Raw genomic sequence first — 18,275 nt, forward strand, 5'->3', positions numbered from 1 at the left:
ACTTTCCGGCCCGCCCTCGCCCCGCGGGCTGCGGCGCCGGGCGGGAGCCCCGCGGGGCGGGCCGAGCGGGGCCGTGCGGTGTCGGGGAGGAGCGCGGCAGCGCTCGCAGGAGCACCCACAGCTCGGCTGTCGGGATGCGGCCGCAGAGGGGAGCGGGAGCGGCGGCACCTTCCCCCGGAGAAGAGCCAAGTTAAATAGCCAGCGCCACGCCGCCGCCTTCCTCTCCCCTCCTGGCTCCGAGCCTCCGGCGAGCCCCCACGTCCCATCCCGCCCCGCCTGGGGCGCGGGCGGCGGAGCCCAGCGCGGAGCCAGCCTGCCCCGCGGAGCCCCGCGGAGCCGGGACGTCGGCGCTGCCGGGAGGGGCGGGCGCTTGGGAGTCGGTGCCGGGGGCACCGCGTCCCGCCAAGCCGCCCGTCTGAGAGGACCACGCCAGCTGCATGGGAGGAGATGAGCGTGGCGGAGAAGCAGCCTCCTCCAGCACCGCTCGAGCGGCCCGGCAGCCTCCTCGTCCCCACCTGGGCAAGTATCCGCTCTCCCCTCAGCCCGTCCCGGTGCCAACTCGCCGCGGCGGGGCGGGGGTGGGGAGGGTCCCGCCGGCGGCGCTGCCCGGAGGGCGGGAGGGAGGCGCCTGCGTGCAGGGAGCGGGGAGCGGAGCGGGGCGGTGCGGGCTCGGGCTGGCGGCGGGGCTCCGGGAGGGACGAGGCGGCAGCTGCCGCGCGGCTCCCTCGGGCGGGATGCCCGCCATCCCACCCTTCCGCCATCCCCCATCCCGCCCTCCTCCGGCAGCCCCGCAGCGGCCGCGGGGACGAGGAGCGGGGCGGCACCGCGCTGGCAGCGCTGCCGTGCGGGACTTGTCCGGATTGATCCCGGTCCCGTGACAGGCTGCAGCGTGAGGGTCGAGTTTCCCGGGGACCGCAAGCCCGTGCTGACAAAAAATAAAAGATCAGCTACTTCGATGTATTTAGCACCTTATGTACTTTTAAGAGAAGCCCGTGTAGGAGTTACAAAATAACTTGCTACTTTACGGCAGCGTATTTGGCAAATCATTCATGAATGATGCCCTCTGACGGCGGTTCTCCGCTCTCCTGGTTTATATAAAATGTAGTAGGTCTGCCCTGCGGACCTTTTAAAATCATTACAGGCTCTGTGGTTTAATGTGCCGCTCTTTTTGGCATCTAAAGTTGTTTTGTTGAAGCGCCATCGCAGTGGTTTGCAATCACCAGATAAAATACATTCATTGTATATATGCATATATATATTTATATATATATAATATTTACCGTTGCTAAAATAAACAGCCTTTCAATTTTTTTTTTTTGTCCTGTCCTTTGAGCTATTTCGGTGACCAGAGCCTTGCAATTTTTAAAGGAAAACTGCGTTCATGTTCCTCATGGTTTTATCCAGAGTGTTGTTGAGAAGGTGTCTCAGCTGCATGAAGGCTAACTTGGAGACACGTTCTCCCTTCACAGTGAATTCATAACTGGTTTGAGCTTCTGTAATCCTGAGAGTAAATATTTGGAAATGTAGGTTCAGAAGCAAAGGGTAGAGGATACCTGAGATTGTAAGCATGTAAACTGCACATAAATCTGCAGAAGCAAACTGTTGTCTTGTCCAAGACAGCTTTTGTATTGTGTATTTGTACTGTGTGTGAAGAGATGCAAAAATTTAACCTTTATGTTTTTAGAATTTCTATAATTCAAAATGAAATAATGGAATCAAACGTACTGTAGAATTCTCTGTATTTTAAAGCTGTTTCACAGCTCTTAATTTTGTAAGACCTGTTCATAAACTGCAAAAATAATTTGTGCAGCAATTATCTAAAATGTTAACAGCTGAGTAGGTTGTATGGCAGTTCAGAATACTTCAGCGTTAAAGGTGAGGGATAATCACTATGATTAGGTAAAATTTTATGACTGGTATTCTTGTAATTGTGTTAAATGTATATATGTTTAAGGCCAATATGACATGCCATTCCTGCTGTTACCCATGGGACTTCTGCTTGTCACCAAACTAGATGCTCAATGGATGGTGAACTCACCTTTTGGACAAAAGTGTAGGAACTAAAGGCTTGTGGCTATATGGTTTATCTTGACCCTAAATCAGAAATAGTGCTATGAATCTAAGGCTTTGGCAACCTGTCTGTTTCCAACAAACACAGAACAATTTAGCCTCACTTTCCAAACCATTCTAAGTAGAGAGGTATGACTGAAAGAAGGGGTGAATATATAGTCTGAGTAAAAAAGCCATACAGGGACATTTTATGGAAGATACTTACTTAGCTGAGTTTATAACTGCCTGGCTCCCCAGAGATGCCACCTACTAAACTTCTGCAGAGAATTATCCTCAAAATGTATTAAAAAATAAGAATTTGATTTTTAATTAATGCTGTGATAAGTGTTTGAGTTATCTGACAGTATTGGGATCTAAGTCTGTTTACTTTGCTAAAAGAAAAATGTGTGTTTTAATATCTGTGTATTGACTGTGTACACATTTTTCTTGGAAAAAGAAGTAATAACAGTAGTTGCTATTTACTAAACACTGCATACTGAGTCCAATTAATTGTTTGAGCTTCTGGTAGCTAGATAGTTTTAATACTTAAAAGATAGTTGGGTTATTTTTGTATTGTTTTTTCTCTTTAGGAGAGAAAAAAATTAAATACTACTCCCTGGAAAGTAACTCAGCATACTTTTAAATTAAAGACAGTGTGCTAGATTTGAAATACTATACTAATATATTTTGCATGTGTGTATTTTTGACACTAACAAGCTATATTGAGAATGTTTCATGCAATGTATCTATAAACATTTTGAAGTGCAGTTGTTTATGTTTTGTTCTGTAGACTGAAGTTTCAATCAGATCTTTCTGTAATGTTTTACCAGTCTTTTCATAGTGTAATTTCTGACACCTGTTTCGTTCAGTGTCAGATTCTAATTAATCTGCTTTCAAAATCTGTACTGAACTTTTTGTTCTGATTTCTCATGTGGTCCTTTCCCTCTTTACCCTTAGAAATATTCAAGGGGTCATATCCCTTAGGAATTGTTACACATTATGTTAGAGTGCCTATGCCATGATTTCACGTGGATTTTATGGTCTCATTGATCTTGTGTGCATTAGGTACTGTGGTTTTCATTGTATTGCTAGAAGCTTGAAAGGGAATGATAGCCTTACTGGCACTTGTACTGTTGATATACGAGAATTTAAAACGAAGAAATAAATGTACAGTCCGTTGCTCTGTATAAATAAATAAACCTTGTCACTAGTTTTGGGGTTTTTTAAATAGGGACTTTTCTCTTAAACTTGTGCATGTTGTATGTAGTAGACCCAGTTTTCTAATAAATTCCATACACAATCAGAAAAAAACCTATCAGTAGACTTTTTTTTTCAGCAAAAATCCCAAGAAAAAAAAAAGGCAATGTGAAGCTTCTTTGGATAACACTCTTTTCTGGTGTTACCCAGGTTGTGTACTCAATAAGAAAAGCAAATGCAGCACAGACAGATTTTCTGTTCCTTTTCTCCCCTGCTTTTTCACTTTGTCTGTGTGGTTTAGGTACTTGGTTAGAGATGCTGATATTTTTTTACTAAGGTTTTTTTTGGAAAGCAAGTCCTGAGGCACTGATATTCAGGATTTGGCACCTTCCAGTACAGAAGCTTCCTGAAAGTGAACACTAGGTGTCATGTTACCATAAACATCAGTGTCTTGTCTTTTCCTTAACTATCTTTTCAGGGTCAACATTTAATCTTGCCATTTTCGTAAAATAGATGACCCCATTAATATCCATGCCAGTATTTTAGTAGGTTTGGAAATCATTCATTCATACTGTATGTGACTTGTTAGAAGGTCAACTTTCCTGTGGTTTTTATGAAAAGTTCTATCATCATTACTAAGGTGGCATAGATTTCAAAATTATTTCCAAGATCTGTCTATGCCACAATACAAATAAATAGTATATACTTATTAATGGAAGCTTTTTCTCTCAAACACTCATTTTCCTTTAAAATTCCTTGCTGGGCAAAAGCTGGTTTCAGAAACTTTTGTTGTGAAGTGAACAAAATTTGTCTTCTGATTTGGGGATGGAAAGCACAAAAAAATAGATGACTGAGCTTCATGACAAAGAGGGTGTGTCCAGGTATTCTGTTGTGTAAAGCCTAAGAAATATGTTCCAGTGTAAATTTTGTTGTCTTCCCACTTATTTGGCAGGTGTTTTTCTTCCCTTAAAAATCTGTGAAATTAGTAGTTTCAAGATCCTATGAAAGAAATTTACCAAGCACTTACTAAATACCAGAATGATGAAATTTTTCATGTTTCTTCACTTGGCTTCCTTGCTGCCGTAAATCAAAACTAAATCCTGCTTTTACCTTTGCATATCTTCATGAAAACAGTTATCAAAGTGATAAAAAACATATTCAAGCTTATGGCTTTAACATCTTAATGGAAATAAGACTTGTGCTCACCTGCTGCTTAGGAAAAGAACAGCATTGGTATTCCTTTTACTTCTCAGATCTGTGTTTCATATTGTAAGCAGGTTTTTTTTTGTGATGTTTTAAACATTTTATGAGATGAATATAAATAGAATCACTTTCACTTCACGGTGAGGAGACTGCTGAGAATAGAAATGGTAGTAGAGCTCAGCAGAAAGGAGCAGGGCATGACTGTGTTCCTAAAACACTGACACCTAGTATTGCTTGTCAGTGGCATCGCAATAATAGAGACAGCAAACACAAATCAGACTCATTCAGGGTGAAAGGGACCTTGAGAGGTCTGTGAGCCTAACCTTCCCCAGAAAGCAGTCATTGTGTGGAATTCAGATTGAGTTGCTTAGGTCTTTTTCCCATAGCATCTTTAAAACCTCCAAGGATGGAGACTGCAGCCCAGCCTCTCTGGGCAACCTGCTTTCTGCTGGATAGTCTTCATGGTGAAGCAGGGGTGCTGTTAGCTCCTCCCTTAAAGCCACTACTTCTTTAGGTTCAAGCAAGCCCAGCTTACTCAGCCTCTTGTCATAGGGGACGTGCTCCAGCTGTCTTGGGCATTGATTGGACTTGCTCCTATTTGTCAGTGTGCTTCTTGTATTGCAGGGCCCAAAACTGGGTGCAGTCTAGTGAATGCCAAGTGAAGGGAAGTGATTACATGGATCATGTCTCTTGTTGCTGATGCCGTTAGCCTTTGTGGCTGGCAGCATGCACTGGTGACTGCTGCCCATCAGGACAGAAGGATCCCTAGTCCTATACAGTATTACTCTTCCCCACACCACACACACACATCCCTTCCCAATGCCTCAGAGAGAAGTCCCAAGATTTTAAAAAGCGGATGGCTAGTATATGTGCCTCTTCTTTTCCTCCATTAGTTAAGAGTGAATGCATAACTTCAGGGAAATTTAGCACATTATTGCACTTGCTTTTTTGTGTGCTACTTGATGTTTTTTGGGTGTTTTTTTATTTCCCCACCAGAAGCAGGAAAAGGCTGATGCTGACTTTCATCTGACATTAATTCGCTATACATTTACTATAAAATTGCATGTTAAAGTAAAGTAGTAGGAACAATCTGGTTTTACTTATCCTTCATATTACTGACGAAGCTGACAGTTAAAGCCGACTGAGGCCCAAGATTGTTTTTCACTACCGTAACCCTTTGTCAGTAACATTCATTTACTGCAGATATAATCTAAATTTATTTGGTCTGTTGTCTTTGAAAAAGGCAGGCAGATTCTACTGTTTTGAACTCCTCTGTACCTGCTTGTCTGAATCTTCTGTCTAAAAGAACAGTGTGACTTCAGTGAGACCTGTCATGCTGGATCTCTTCTGCCACTCTTTATTTATATATATCAGCAGGCAAATTTCTGTAATGAGATTTACAAACTCTCTAAAGGATATAACCTTGAAAAGCTAGAACCCTTTAGAACAATACAATCAATATTATCTCATTTATCATCTCCTTGTGAAGTTCAGATTTTTATAGGGACAAAATCCATTTCTGGTATTTAGAGAATGTAAATCATCAGTTGTTTTGTACTGTGTTTAAAGAGGCTTTGTACATGCTCATGCTCCATGATACTGTAAAATCATTAACCTTGTAATGCTTCCTTCCACCATGCCAAATTTGCATGACTGTTTTATGCCTGTTTTGGGATTTTTTACCTTTTCACAGTTTATCTGAGAATTTTAAGTCACCAGATGATTAAAAACTGAGGAGAAGCTTTTTCCTTAAACAGGCAAGTTCTGTGTAATGCCATCTGCTGTGCAAAGTGCATCTGGAGTAGCTTTTTTTCATGACCACTTAACATCTTTACTGTAAACACACTTCCCAGAGTATAAGTGGCTGAATTCCATAGCCCATCCTCGACTGAAAGCAATACTGAATTCCACACTATATTTACAGTAGAGAGGGTTAATTGATTTGTTGAGGGCCACAGAAGCAATGTTATCTGGTGATGGAGTCAAAACCTTTTGGTATCACATCTTTGTTGGCAGCTCTTGGTGATTCTTCCTTCCCACAAAATGGCAGTTTGGTGGTTGTACCTTTTGATGGGAATTACCTTTTATGCCCAGTTTTGCAGGAGGCCTAACAACAAATGGAATGAGTTCAAGTGGGGCTCAAGGTAGCTCAGCTGCTGTTTTGTGATGGGCAGTTTTCACATAGCCAGTGGAAAAACAGTGTGTTTGCTGCACTATACAAGCTGGCGAATAGAGCTTCCACAGTGAGATTACTGTGGTTCTTCCTAACAATTGTTAACATCTATCTGTACACCAGATAGATAATGTAAATAGTAGTATAATAAGTTTCAGAGTACACTGTAAAGTGGGTGAGCATTATTGTTCCTGCTTTCACAAGCGGAGAAGCTAAAGGAAAGCGATTTTAGTTAAGGTTTTTGAACTGAGGGTTTTTTAGGGGTTTTCTTTGTAAATTTGGATTGAGGGAATGTTTTAAAAGTTTTCTTCTGTATCTCAATTAGATTATTTTTTTCCCCTCTCAGTAAATCATGAACTATCTTGTCCTATTAAATGGATGTGGACTTCTTTGGAGAATACCTGTTCATTTAACTTATGCGCACAAACACTGGCTTCTCTTATTTATCCAACTAAAGACTAGTATGTATTGCATCACTATGAACATGGATATGTTATGTAGCTTGTATAGTGCTAATATGTAACGTGAAAAATACAGAAGAACAAGCATACACATTCAAAACAGTGCTAAATGATATGGGAGATAGTAAGGAATATTATTTTGTTTCCTCTACAGAAGCTGTGTTTTTCCTCTAGGTGTATGTAAAAATATTAAATTTATTGGAGGAAAGTATCAGAATAATTGATCTCATATTGGATATCACAAGGACACATGCAAATTTGAAAGCTGTTTGTCACAAGCATGTTGCCATGTTCCTCTCCAGCAAACCTGCTCAGTCAACAAGCATAGAGATTTATGTTTCTTTTTCACTGACTGCAGCTAAGAAGTACATACTTCAAGGAAATTCATGGACGCATCTTTCCATACAAATCCTGTCTTAACAGCATTAAGTCACATTTTTAGAAAGGCTTTAGGAATTACTCATAGATGTTTTGTGTTAATAAAATGCCAGTTTCTTCTATACTAGTAAAATACTCTCTTCAAGCAGGCATAGCAATCTAATTTTATGTGATGTCTTTTCCTCTCTTTTTCTCAACACATCCTGCTGTCTTCGGCATTTTTGTAAATGCAGCATTTAGACATTCTTCTACCACCCTTCACAAGCCGTGATAGAATGGCAATATAATGATGTGCAGTAATCTGCGCTGTGTGAGCATTTCCAGAATACAGTTGAAGCATCAGTAAGCATATGTTGTCAGTTGAGTCAGACAGTATTGTTTTGTGATGTAGCTATTGCTTTTTGTAAAATCCTCTCCTTTTCTAGCTTTTAATTGTCAGGGTAGTTATGAGTGGCATCCTCACACTGTTTTATGCAACTATTTATGGTACTTTTCATTAAGAGATGAATTATTTACTAAGGCATCTGGTGCGTCATATGGTGCATATGCTGGATGTGCTAAACAGAATAGTCTTTTTTGAATATTAAGAGAAAAATTATGTTATGTAAAAAGATTAGACTTTGTAGTGTGCTTTGAAGAGTAACTTTCCTGTTCTAAAGTCTCCAAGCCCATTATTTTGTGATCCCCAGGATTTTGTGATCATTAAAGGAATCTTCGGTTCTTTCTAGTGGAACATGTGTGCATACCTGCATGTATCTGTACTCCTAATGTGTGAAAGGACATTGTTTTCTGACAAAAACTTCATTATACATGGGCTAGCTATATGATACCTCTTCTGTGACTGATAATCAAAGAATATGTTATGGTAGTACTATTTACAATTCATAAGGGAAGAAATTCTTACAGTCTGTGGAAATTAAATATCCTCCAAGATTATCAAACATTAAATGAAGACCTTCTCACTCTTTTGATAACCTGTAGGTAAGAGATGCACTTCAGTCCACTGTATCTAATTCTATACAAACCTCCAATTTTCTTGGTATATTTAAGACAAAGATGACACTCATTTTACATTAGAAAATTACTGAAATTTACTGTAGACAAAATTACTACTGACATCAGTTTAAGCTTGAATTAAAAATTCGTTCCATAGTGCCATCTGCAAGGGAAAGATGGCAGAAATTGGATATGGGCCGCTTTATTCACTCTTTAGAGTTATACATCTTTGCTCCCAATCAAGTGAAATTCAATATGTATAACACTTTTTACATATGAAGTTTCAGAAGATGAGTATTAAATCTATTCAATGTACCTTCCATTTAAAAAAATAAATTTCTTCATTGAAATCAGACTTGCAGAAGTTTTAACAGCTGTTGCTTTTTTGTCAGATGGGACATTAACAAAAGCATGGCACCATCTCTGTTTAAATAACTGTTTAAACAACTGAAGTTGGAGAAGTAGCAGAGTAGTAGCAGGATGTGTTGGTCTCAAAGGACTCCCAAAAGCAGCATGGCCTTTTCAGAAAATGTACTGAATATAAAGCTGTCTGCTTTAAGCACAATTAGCTTAGAAATATGTGGATACTCCTAAAGGTAGATGGTCCAGGAAGCAAGTCTGAGCTGTCATCATGCCACCACAGCAACCTACTGGTGAGAAATTATTTAGATCTGATTTGCATACATAACCCCAAAGAGCTCTCTGTTATTTATGACAGAGAATCAGATAACATAAATTGTAGCTTGGACGAATACTTTCTTCTCCGAAGTTTTACTACTTGTAATTGAACCTGTATAGGTACAAAACTTTGATTTGTAATTCTTACCAAAGGCAATCTTGTAGCAGTTGGAACCATCTCTGACTAAACCCTCAAGAACATTTCTTTCATATGTGAGGAAAGAGGAAAGAATGGGTAATACTTTACTGTCTCCCAGTCCGGAAAAAACCTAAACCAACCACAATTGACAAGCTGAGTTGATTTAGGGATTTTTTGTGATCTCTTCAACTTTTATTTTATTGTGTGACTAACAGTGCTTATGTACTGTTGTGCTTATTTACTCCTCTACTTCTGTGCTTCACTAGCTTGTGCTTCTTTGTCATAACCTTTGCTTTATACCTAAAAAAAATAAATGTTAGGCTTTCTCATTAGTTGAATGTATACCTTGTTGTAGGTTCTCTATTTCACAGTTTATCACACCAGCTGACATGAAGTTAACAAAAATGAAGAGAGGATCTTTTTCTTCCTAAGGAACAGAAACATTATAGGGTAGTTATACAAAGGCATGGATGTGCAAGGAGTGAGTAAGCAGAGAGGTGTTACCTAGACCTCAGGGAGGAATGGGTTGTTTTTTCTGGGTTACTTGTATATCCACGCAGCAGGGAAAATCCATACTTAAGTTTCTGCTACCTCTGTTTCTTCTTTTCATTTTTTAGCAGTTAGAGAGATTTTTATGCATGTGACAAGGTTAACTTAGTGTCTATTTGCTATAGTTTTCATAGCTAAGAATAATTAAATCTAGTAAACCTGCTTGGGTTGAATCTATAGTTCTCATAATTCCAGTGTCATTTTAATCTGACCAGGGTCAATCTAATTCAATTTCATAAAAACATCTTGCTTCATCAATTTATAGCATAAAATGAAGACTTCATCTTTTCAAATTTATGAAATTTCCCCTGTGTTAGTCCACTATGTGATTCATTGCCAAGTGCCATAAAAAAGTGCACAGAGTGCTTCATGTATAATTTTAGGCAATTAGTGTTAAGGCTGAATGCTCTTGGAGAACTGTAAAAATATTTTTTTGTAAGGCAGACTATTCTGCCCAGCATATCTAGCAGAAGTAAGAAATAAAACTAAAACCCACCAACTTATAACCATGGTTTATGGCACTGAGGTGTGAGATTAACATAATGCCATCCCATAAATTCTTTCAGATAGAATTTATAAGTGCTAAAAAGTAAATTATTTTGCAGAGCATCATTATTTTTGAAGTATTTCTGTGAAACTTTAGCAAATAGAGGCCAGCCAAGAGAGCTAAACAGCGCAGTCTTTATTGATAGTATTATCAATATAAATTGAAAAACTCTAGTCCTAGGAAGAAAGGATCTTTTCCATCTAAATTAAGTAATCAAACCATTCTCCAGAATGAAAGATGAGAGAACATTTTTTAGGTCTAAGAATAGCATTTCTCTGTAATTGACTTGTCTGACTATAATCTCTGCTTTTATTTGTGGTTTTGATGTTTCTTTAGGAGGGCTTCTGCTCACTGATAACTAATTCTCTATCTTACATTTAATTGGATGTGACTTAAAAGAACAATCAAAGCAGTATTCTGTGTTCTCTATATATCATCTGCAAGAAATAGTAAAAAGTATTTTCTTTCTTAAATATAATGGAAAATTGTCATCTTGAACATTATTGCACAGAATAAAAATTTAGATGTGCTGATTGTAAATTGCAGTCTCACACTCTTTCATCAGTGTGCTTGATATTTACAGATCAAATATCTTGTAGACCTAATTACATGTTCTTATGTGAAATTAAGGTGCTTTCACTAATGAGTTCTACAGATACTTTTTATGACCGTTTCAGTTAACAGAAAACACAATAACTTGTCTTAGTTTTTCAAGACCTAATAGACTTCCAGTCTCTCCACTGGTGGTACAGGAAAACCTGTGATTTAGAGGTACAGCCCTATCTCGAGATCTGGAAGTTTTGTTGGATGTCAAGCAACTGCTGTATAAGCAGAATAATACTCCATTCAACCTTCTGAAGATTGGTTTTGGTATCCTTTCCATTCTGTGGATGGGAGTTACTGCCTACTGACTACACTCATTAAGGTGGACATGGCATAGCTCCAAGCACTAAAATGCATTTGATTGTACTGTCAAAATGTTAACATTTTCCTTTGCATAATTTTGTCCTAGGCTAATTAACAGTCACCCAGATCATATCCAGACTATGGCCTGGGACCATGCATTCCTGTGGGTGGCACAATTGTGGTTTATGTCTTCAGGGAGGGCAAAAGCATTTAGATTCACTGATACAAGTTGTGCTGCCTGACCTTCAGGCCCTCAGCTGCTTTATTTGCTTGTAGAGATGCCACTGCTTAGACTTGTCGTCTTTGCTGTAGCTGTCCTGTTTGTCATTGTATTAACCTGATGTGCTCAGATGTGTTTGAGACTCATTGACCCTTTTATTCAGGGGATTTTACCACCAGTGAGCTGAGTAAAGGACTTTTTTCAAACAAGTATTTAGACTATGGCTTGCAGAATGAAGCATAAAATGATGATGGAAAATAATCCATTCTGAACAGTCTTTATTTCATCCTAGGACATGTGCATTAATATTTTACTTTGGATTAGGAGCGTGATTTTCGGATAAATCTCATTATCATCCATATTTATTGCCATATAGTCTGTGTTGTAAAGTGGTTTGGAGAGCATCAAAGTTATATCCTGTGTTGGCAAGTAGCACATCTGAATACAAGTAGATTTGTGGAATAAGGCAGAGGGACTGAAAATTCACATCTCAGTTTGATTTCAGATTAGCTCTAGCCTCACCCTGTGGACTGAATGCCTGTTGGTACTTGGTCTGTCTAAGTTTGCCCTTGAAGCACCCCCAGCTCATGTGCTCTGAGACCGTGATATGATGGAGACCAGAGCATGATAAGTGGGAATGACTGGGGGAGATTTACTTCAAAAATCTGTTTCTAGTGCTAACTAAAATGCTGATACAGAAGCATCCAGGCTGAATGTCTTTCAGATGGAACTAAACTGAAAGATGTTTCATAGAGGCACTTGATTAATTGCAGCCACTAATGAGGGGTCAGTCCATAGGATCATGCTATAAAAAGTACAAACTAAAACCTCTCCAAAATGCCCATGGTAGAAATTTTGCATTCCTGACAAATGCACTTTTACTCTGCAGATCTACTTCTTTTATAATGCATTACTAGTCTGTCTAGATATAGGCTCAGTAAATTTGATTCTATATTTTATATTTCAAGTGTGATTAAAAGATGCAGTCTTATTACTATCTTCTCTCTCCAGTAGTGAACAAATGAAGAGAATAGCGGTCTCTTCCTTGCCTACCCTGCTAAACCCCCACCTTCCTTAGAATATTAATCTATAGCACTGGAGATCAGGCTGCAAAAATAAATATTGACAGCTCTTTTTCTTCCTCCTCCTTACTATTCCCTCCTAATTTTCTTATGTTTGAGAGGGTATGATTTGGAGAATTAGTCTCAGGTGTGCTATGAGAAGTAAGATGAAAAATATTCCTTCAATTTGCAAATTTCCCTAATTACACAAACGGAGGAACTCTGTAGAGGAAAGAACTTCTGCTGCGTACTTTGTTCTTCATGGACTGCAGACTAGTCATCATTACTTGGTTCTTTTAAGAAATGAGGCAGGGCACATTAGTGAAGAATATTTCAGACAGTAGACATGGGTAATCTCTGAGGTGTGCAAAAAAGCCTTTTTTTTTTGCTAGGGAAAATTGTTCTTCCTATTAGTGGATCAGGAGAAGTTAGGAAATAAACTAAAGATGGGGGAAGAGTTAAAAAAGTCTTTTCAAAAGAATATTTTAGGAGCTTTAATTCTAGTTTAAAGCATCGTTTAACAAGAGATGACACCCATATGCTAGGATTATTATACGGCTTTTTCTGCCTTCAAAAAGCAATACATGAATGTGAGTGCAGTGCCCAGTACCCTAAGGACTTCCCAGTTATTCTCAATTCCTGTTGCACGTTGCCAGGTATTGCTAGTATCTTGACTGTTAGTTTGTCAAACTTTTAGTTATAGTGTTAGTGAGTAGAAACAAATATATGACGTGAAGTTATGGATCATCTGAATAGCAGGAGAGAGAATGTTTCTTCTAATTTGATCAAGTTTAAAGAGCATATACATGTCTCCATGCCTTACCTGTGTCTGTTTATAAACTTTCCTCACTATTCAGGTTTGATATTGTACTTTGACTGTCATTTTGCTCCACTTTTCTTGCTTCTGGTCACTAAGGATGCTTCTCCTGCCTACCTCGCTAGCACCTGGAGCTCCCTCCTGACCTTTCCTGGTGAAGAAGCCCACTCTCACTGCTCTCTGGAGACCCAATGTTGTGGGTTTGCCGACCAGACCGCCCTGGGCCTGAAAATAGTTTTTCCAAGTGGATTTCCGGAGCAAAGCCAATCAAAAGTTTTAGTAACACCTCTGCCAATTACATATTTAAGAAAACGGAAGAGAAGGTTTGTGGCACAGCAGAAATTAGGAGCCATATAGGGGGCCCAGGTGTGTGCCAGGCCTCCCTCCTCCCCTGGCCCTGGGCCGAGGACAGGTGTGGCACTGAAGCCTCCCTGACCGAGACATGTAACAGAGTGGAGAAAAAACTCTAGAAGAAAACTGCCTGGATGAGAAATACTGCAGAAGGAATTCCAGGCAGAGACATAGCGCAGCCTCCGAGGTCAAAGCTGGCAGCCAGAGGAGAGAGAAGAGAAGCCCGAAGGGTGGGGAGGGGAGCTCCTTCTCTGCCTCCTCTCTCTCTCCCTTCAGCAGGGAAGAGACCAAAAACTAAAAACCCCTGCCACCTGTGGAAGACTGTTGGTGAGTGGAGACCCCCCTCTGCAGCTCATGAAGGAGCCCACACCAAAGCAGAGGAGTGCACAAGAAAGCTGTGAGCCTGGTGGAGGCCTAAGATGACACAGAGTCCTGCTGGAGACCTGTGGCCCATGGAGAGAGAGAGAGACCTACGCTGGAGCAAGTCGTCCAGGGTAGGACTTGTGATCCCAGTGCAGGATCCATGCTGGTGCAGCTGAATTTGTGACCCTAAGGGACAGTAGAGAATGGAAGAACTGTTGCCCAAAGGTGGACTCACGCTAGACAGGTCCATCAAGGACTGTCTCTAGTGAGGAGGGACCCCATAAGAAACAGGGGTAGACTCAAAAGCCATTATCCCCTGTAACTGTGGGAAGATCATGGTAAGGCAAGTGTCCCCTTGCAGTCCATGGAGGACTCCATAGGGCCCGGGTAACCCCCAGCCTCCGGTCTTAGCCCAGGAGGGAGTAGGCCCAGCCCTGAGGTCAACACAGAAGAGAGGGAGAGAGGGAGAGAGACAGTTCCAGCTGCGATGAATCGGAGTTGTCATCCTAGAGATAATAGAAGAGGAACTTTCAAGTGCTGCAAAATTATTTAGAAGACCTGTAGTTCTGGAAATGGAAAAGAGACTGCTTCTCCTCCTAAACTGATACAAGGGGGAGGGGTACTTCTGTAAATACATAGCACTTTTGCTTAGTTAGAATTGTTGTGTATATATATAGTTCTTTAGTTTTTATCTTGCTAGTAATAAATCCTAATATTATTCTCCCCACATTAGATCTCTTTTGTCTACATAAACCTTTTCTCAACTTACAGCAATTTTGTGGGGGGTGAGAGAAAATTGGCCCAAAGCTGAACCAGGACAGAGAACCAATAAACCTGGTTTGTAACCAGGTTACAAAAACATGACTAAAACATGCAGAGATATAAAAAGAATGAAATGTACTAACTAAAACATGCAGAGATATAAAAAGAATGACATGTACTGAGCAAAATGTGAGGGGAAATACCAGGAAAAGCCCAAGAAATGAAACATACTAATTATTTTCAGTAAGAATATTTTTTTCTTTTGCAGCTGTGCTTGTCACCATTTCCTAAATGTAATTGAAATATTGTATTTGTTTCAAGCACTAAACCAGCAAGCAGATCTCTTTTCTATATGAAATTCTGTGTGGAAATTCAAGTAAATAACATCTGCAGTTTTCTCACAACTTACATAAAACTGTACCTTAATTATTTCTATTTGCATTTTCATCCTTCCAGTAATAATCACTCAATAGAAATTGTAATGCTTTTGTGACAGTGACTCTAGATCCACTGGATCTCATTAATATAAATGCATTTTCTGAGGGTTGTGTTAACTTCAGTGAGGGTGCACAGCTTATAAATGGGTATGGATTTTTGTAACTAATTTGTCAAAATTAGGCTCGAATCTTATTTTCCCTTATGCATGAGAGTGCATCTGTATATTTTGTTTCTTACCTACCTGCATTACCCCTCAGTAGTTCTGGAGATTTACAGGGTCAGATTGTGCTTTGCATTTATAAAGAATTTCAGAGAACATACTTTCATACATGAAGGCTGAATGTAAATACCTTAAAGAAATGTATGCAAACAGTTTACTTTCTGGCTGTTTAGTCCAGAGTATAGAAGAAAACAACATACAACAAATTCTGAAAAGTTACTTTTTCAAAAAGTGTTGTGCAATTCAGATTTTTGCCTGAAATTACTTGTAATTTCAAAATGGAAAACAAAGAAATTTTTTATTGTTGCAGATGATGATAATTAATGTTTAGTTTGGAGGTTTTCTTTTATTCGATGTAGATTTTAAAAAACTCATTAGTTCCATATAGTGAAGTATATAGTAAAAAGTTATTTGTGTGATCATTATATCTGTTATCTGTAAACAAAATAAATAACCCCCCATTCTTTCTTGTGATCATTATATTCAAATTATCTGTAAACAAAATAAATAAACCCCCTATTATTTCTGTTTCACAGGACTGTTTTAGATGTTCTATAAAGTTCTTCCTTTCTATAAATCCTAGCCAAGAAGGAAATTGTAAGTGATCTTAACTTTTTTAGGATAATTCTATTATATTTTCTGTACTAGGAAAAAAGATAGTGTTGTGTAGTTTTGGGTGGGAACACTGGGCTTTTGTGATTCTGATCATAGATGTGAGACATCAGACCATGGATCCCAACTGGCTAAGGACAGCAGTGCCAGCAGGTTTCCATCAGGCTTGATGATCTGCTCATTTGAACGTTGCATCCTCATAACCTAAAGTGTAAAACTGAGGATAAATACAAATGTTTCTTACCATTTGGCATTCCTCTAACTTTGCATAACAGCTAATGATTTCTCTAAACTAACTGTTAATGAGGTGGGCTCATACCAAAGTAGCATATTCACTAGCTAGTTTTGTAGGATTCTTAATATCATTTACATTTTAAAATTTGAAAGCATTTTGAAAACGGAACAGTTTTGATTTACTCTCATTCACCCTTTTAGTCAAACATTTTGCAACCTTGTACTATTAAGATTGTATCAGCTTTTCTCCCATAACAAGGGTAGTTTTGGCTTTGTTTCCTGAACTGACACTGAAATACTAGATTTTTGTCAGATATTTGGGCAATATTTTAGCCAAAATAAACTATTCCTTGTGTTTATAAATTTAAGATAAATATTTATGAGTGTTAAAAAGCTCTGAACTGAAAACAGATTTTGAACTAGCGGGGGTAGAGGATGAACACCAGTATTTGCTAAATATCTCTTCCTCTGGGAATCTTTTCCCTTGCCTTCAAAGCTTGTCTCTCAGTGGCTCCATACTCTCAAGTATTAACTAAACCCCTTGTGTGTTGTGCAGCAGAAAATGGAGCTGTACATGAATGAGTACATTGTTCCTGCATTCTAGGATATTAGTTTGGTCAGCATCCAAGAATGCCTATTACTGATGTCAAACTTAGCACCTTCCAACCTACATTAAAAGCCAATTTTAGTATTACATTTTATATTCAATATACATTTTGACTCTGTATATGTGTTCATAGAGTGTTCTGTTCTGCAGCAACACTTTCAGACATACATATTGTGGGAAGTCAAAGTAAGTTTGGGTTTTTTTCAGTTTGGTTTACCTAAATGTTCTTTTGGACATTCTTAATGTTGTGCAGACAATGTTACAAGGCTTTTCTATTTTGGCTATCATAGACCTACTTCTACAATGTAATTTTTAGTAATTGGATTATTGAATGACTATAATAGTTATCAAGAATTGAAGTAATAGATATAGGCAGAGCAATTTCATGCTTTTCAGATGAGATTATATTACATTTAGGATAGGTCACAAATGACTTGATACCTTCACCAATTTTAATTAACTTTAATATCTAAGAAGAAAAAAGAACATTGCTAAATTGTCAATCATTGCAACTTTGGTTGTTATTTTACAGTTAGCAGTTTTCTATGCTAAAGATTCTATCTTTTAATTTTTTTGACGTATTTCCTTTTCATGGTCGTTACAAAATATTATTCTAGGCTGTCCTTGAAAGTGAAGTACATTATCTGCTAGACTGAGATCAATTTTTTGTCAGACTCCCAATGACTCTTCTGTTTGGGAGAGGACTCGTGTTAAAGCTTTGGTGCATGAATTTTGATGTTTTGTCCATGAAAGCCATTTAATGTGTGGCTTGATATGCCTGTAATAAAATTGATGAGTTTTAGGGTTAAATACAAGGCCTTATATTCCCTCTCCTAAGCCATGGACACCCGCTCAAAGACAATGCTTGTGAAGTAGGCAGTGCAGTGCTTGTCACTGCTATTGTGCTAGTTACTGCCCTTGCAAATTTCATCTCTTCTGTATGCATGCCACTAAACTTAGTGTTTTCACAGTTCTAACTTTTAGACTTCTGCGTCATTTACTTATGTCACTAAAGCTTGCAGGAAATCTTCTCCCAGTGTGGCAGATGTCTGCACAGATGCTCCTTTTAAGCATGGCCCATCTGTGTACTTTAATAGCTGTGCCATGGTGACAGAGGTTAGCCTAGGTGTATTGAAATAGTTTAATTTTCACAATTAGCTGACCATTGTAAATAGAACTTACTTTAAGGCAGAGAAAAAAAAAACCAAACCAACAGAATGTAGAATCTGAGTTACAGCGTGGCACTTCACAAAACACTCAAGCCTTCAAAACCAGAAGCAATGAGTTTTGGTGGTGGGAGTCTGAACCCTGAGA

General features: G+C 39.0%; 1 protein-coding gene across 4 annotated transcripts in view; it reads left to right on the top strand.

Annotated features, from left to right (window-relative positions):
* The first annotated feature begins 416 nt into the window (after nucleotides 1-416).
* Nucleotides 417-18,275, top strand: part of SNTG2 (syntrophin gamma 2) — a 233,645-nt gene continuing 215,786 nt past the window's right edge. For all 4 annotated transcript variants that reach the window (XM_050316361.1, XM_050316362.1, XM_050316364.1 and 1 more), the window contains exon 1: nucleotides 417-519. In XM_050316361.1, the coding sequence (XP_050172318.1) occupies nucleotides 448-519 (72 nt within the window). In that variant the 5' untranslated portion in view covers nucleotides 417-447. The remainder of the gene's footprint in view (nucleotides 520-18,275) is intronic.

The sequence above is a fragment of the Myiozetetes cayanensis genome, unplaced genomic scaffold, assembly GCF_022539395.1.
Source record: "Myiozetetes cayanensis isolate MyiCay16 unplaced genomic scaffold, myiCay2020 scf2-11, whole genome shotgun sequence".
Lineage (NCBI taxonomy): Eukaryota > Metazoa > Chordata > Aves > Passeriformes > Tyrannidae > Myiozetetes > Myiozetetes cayanensis.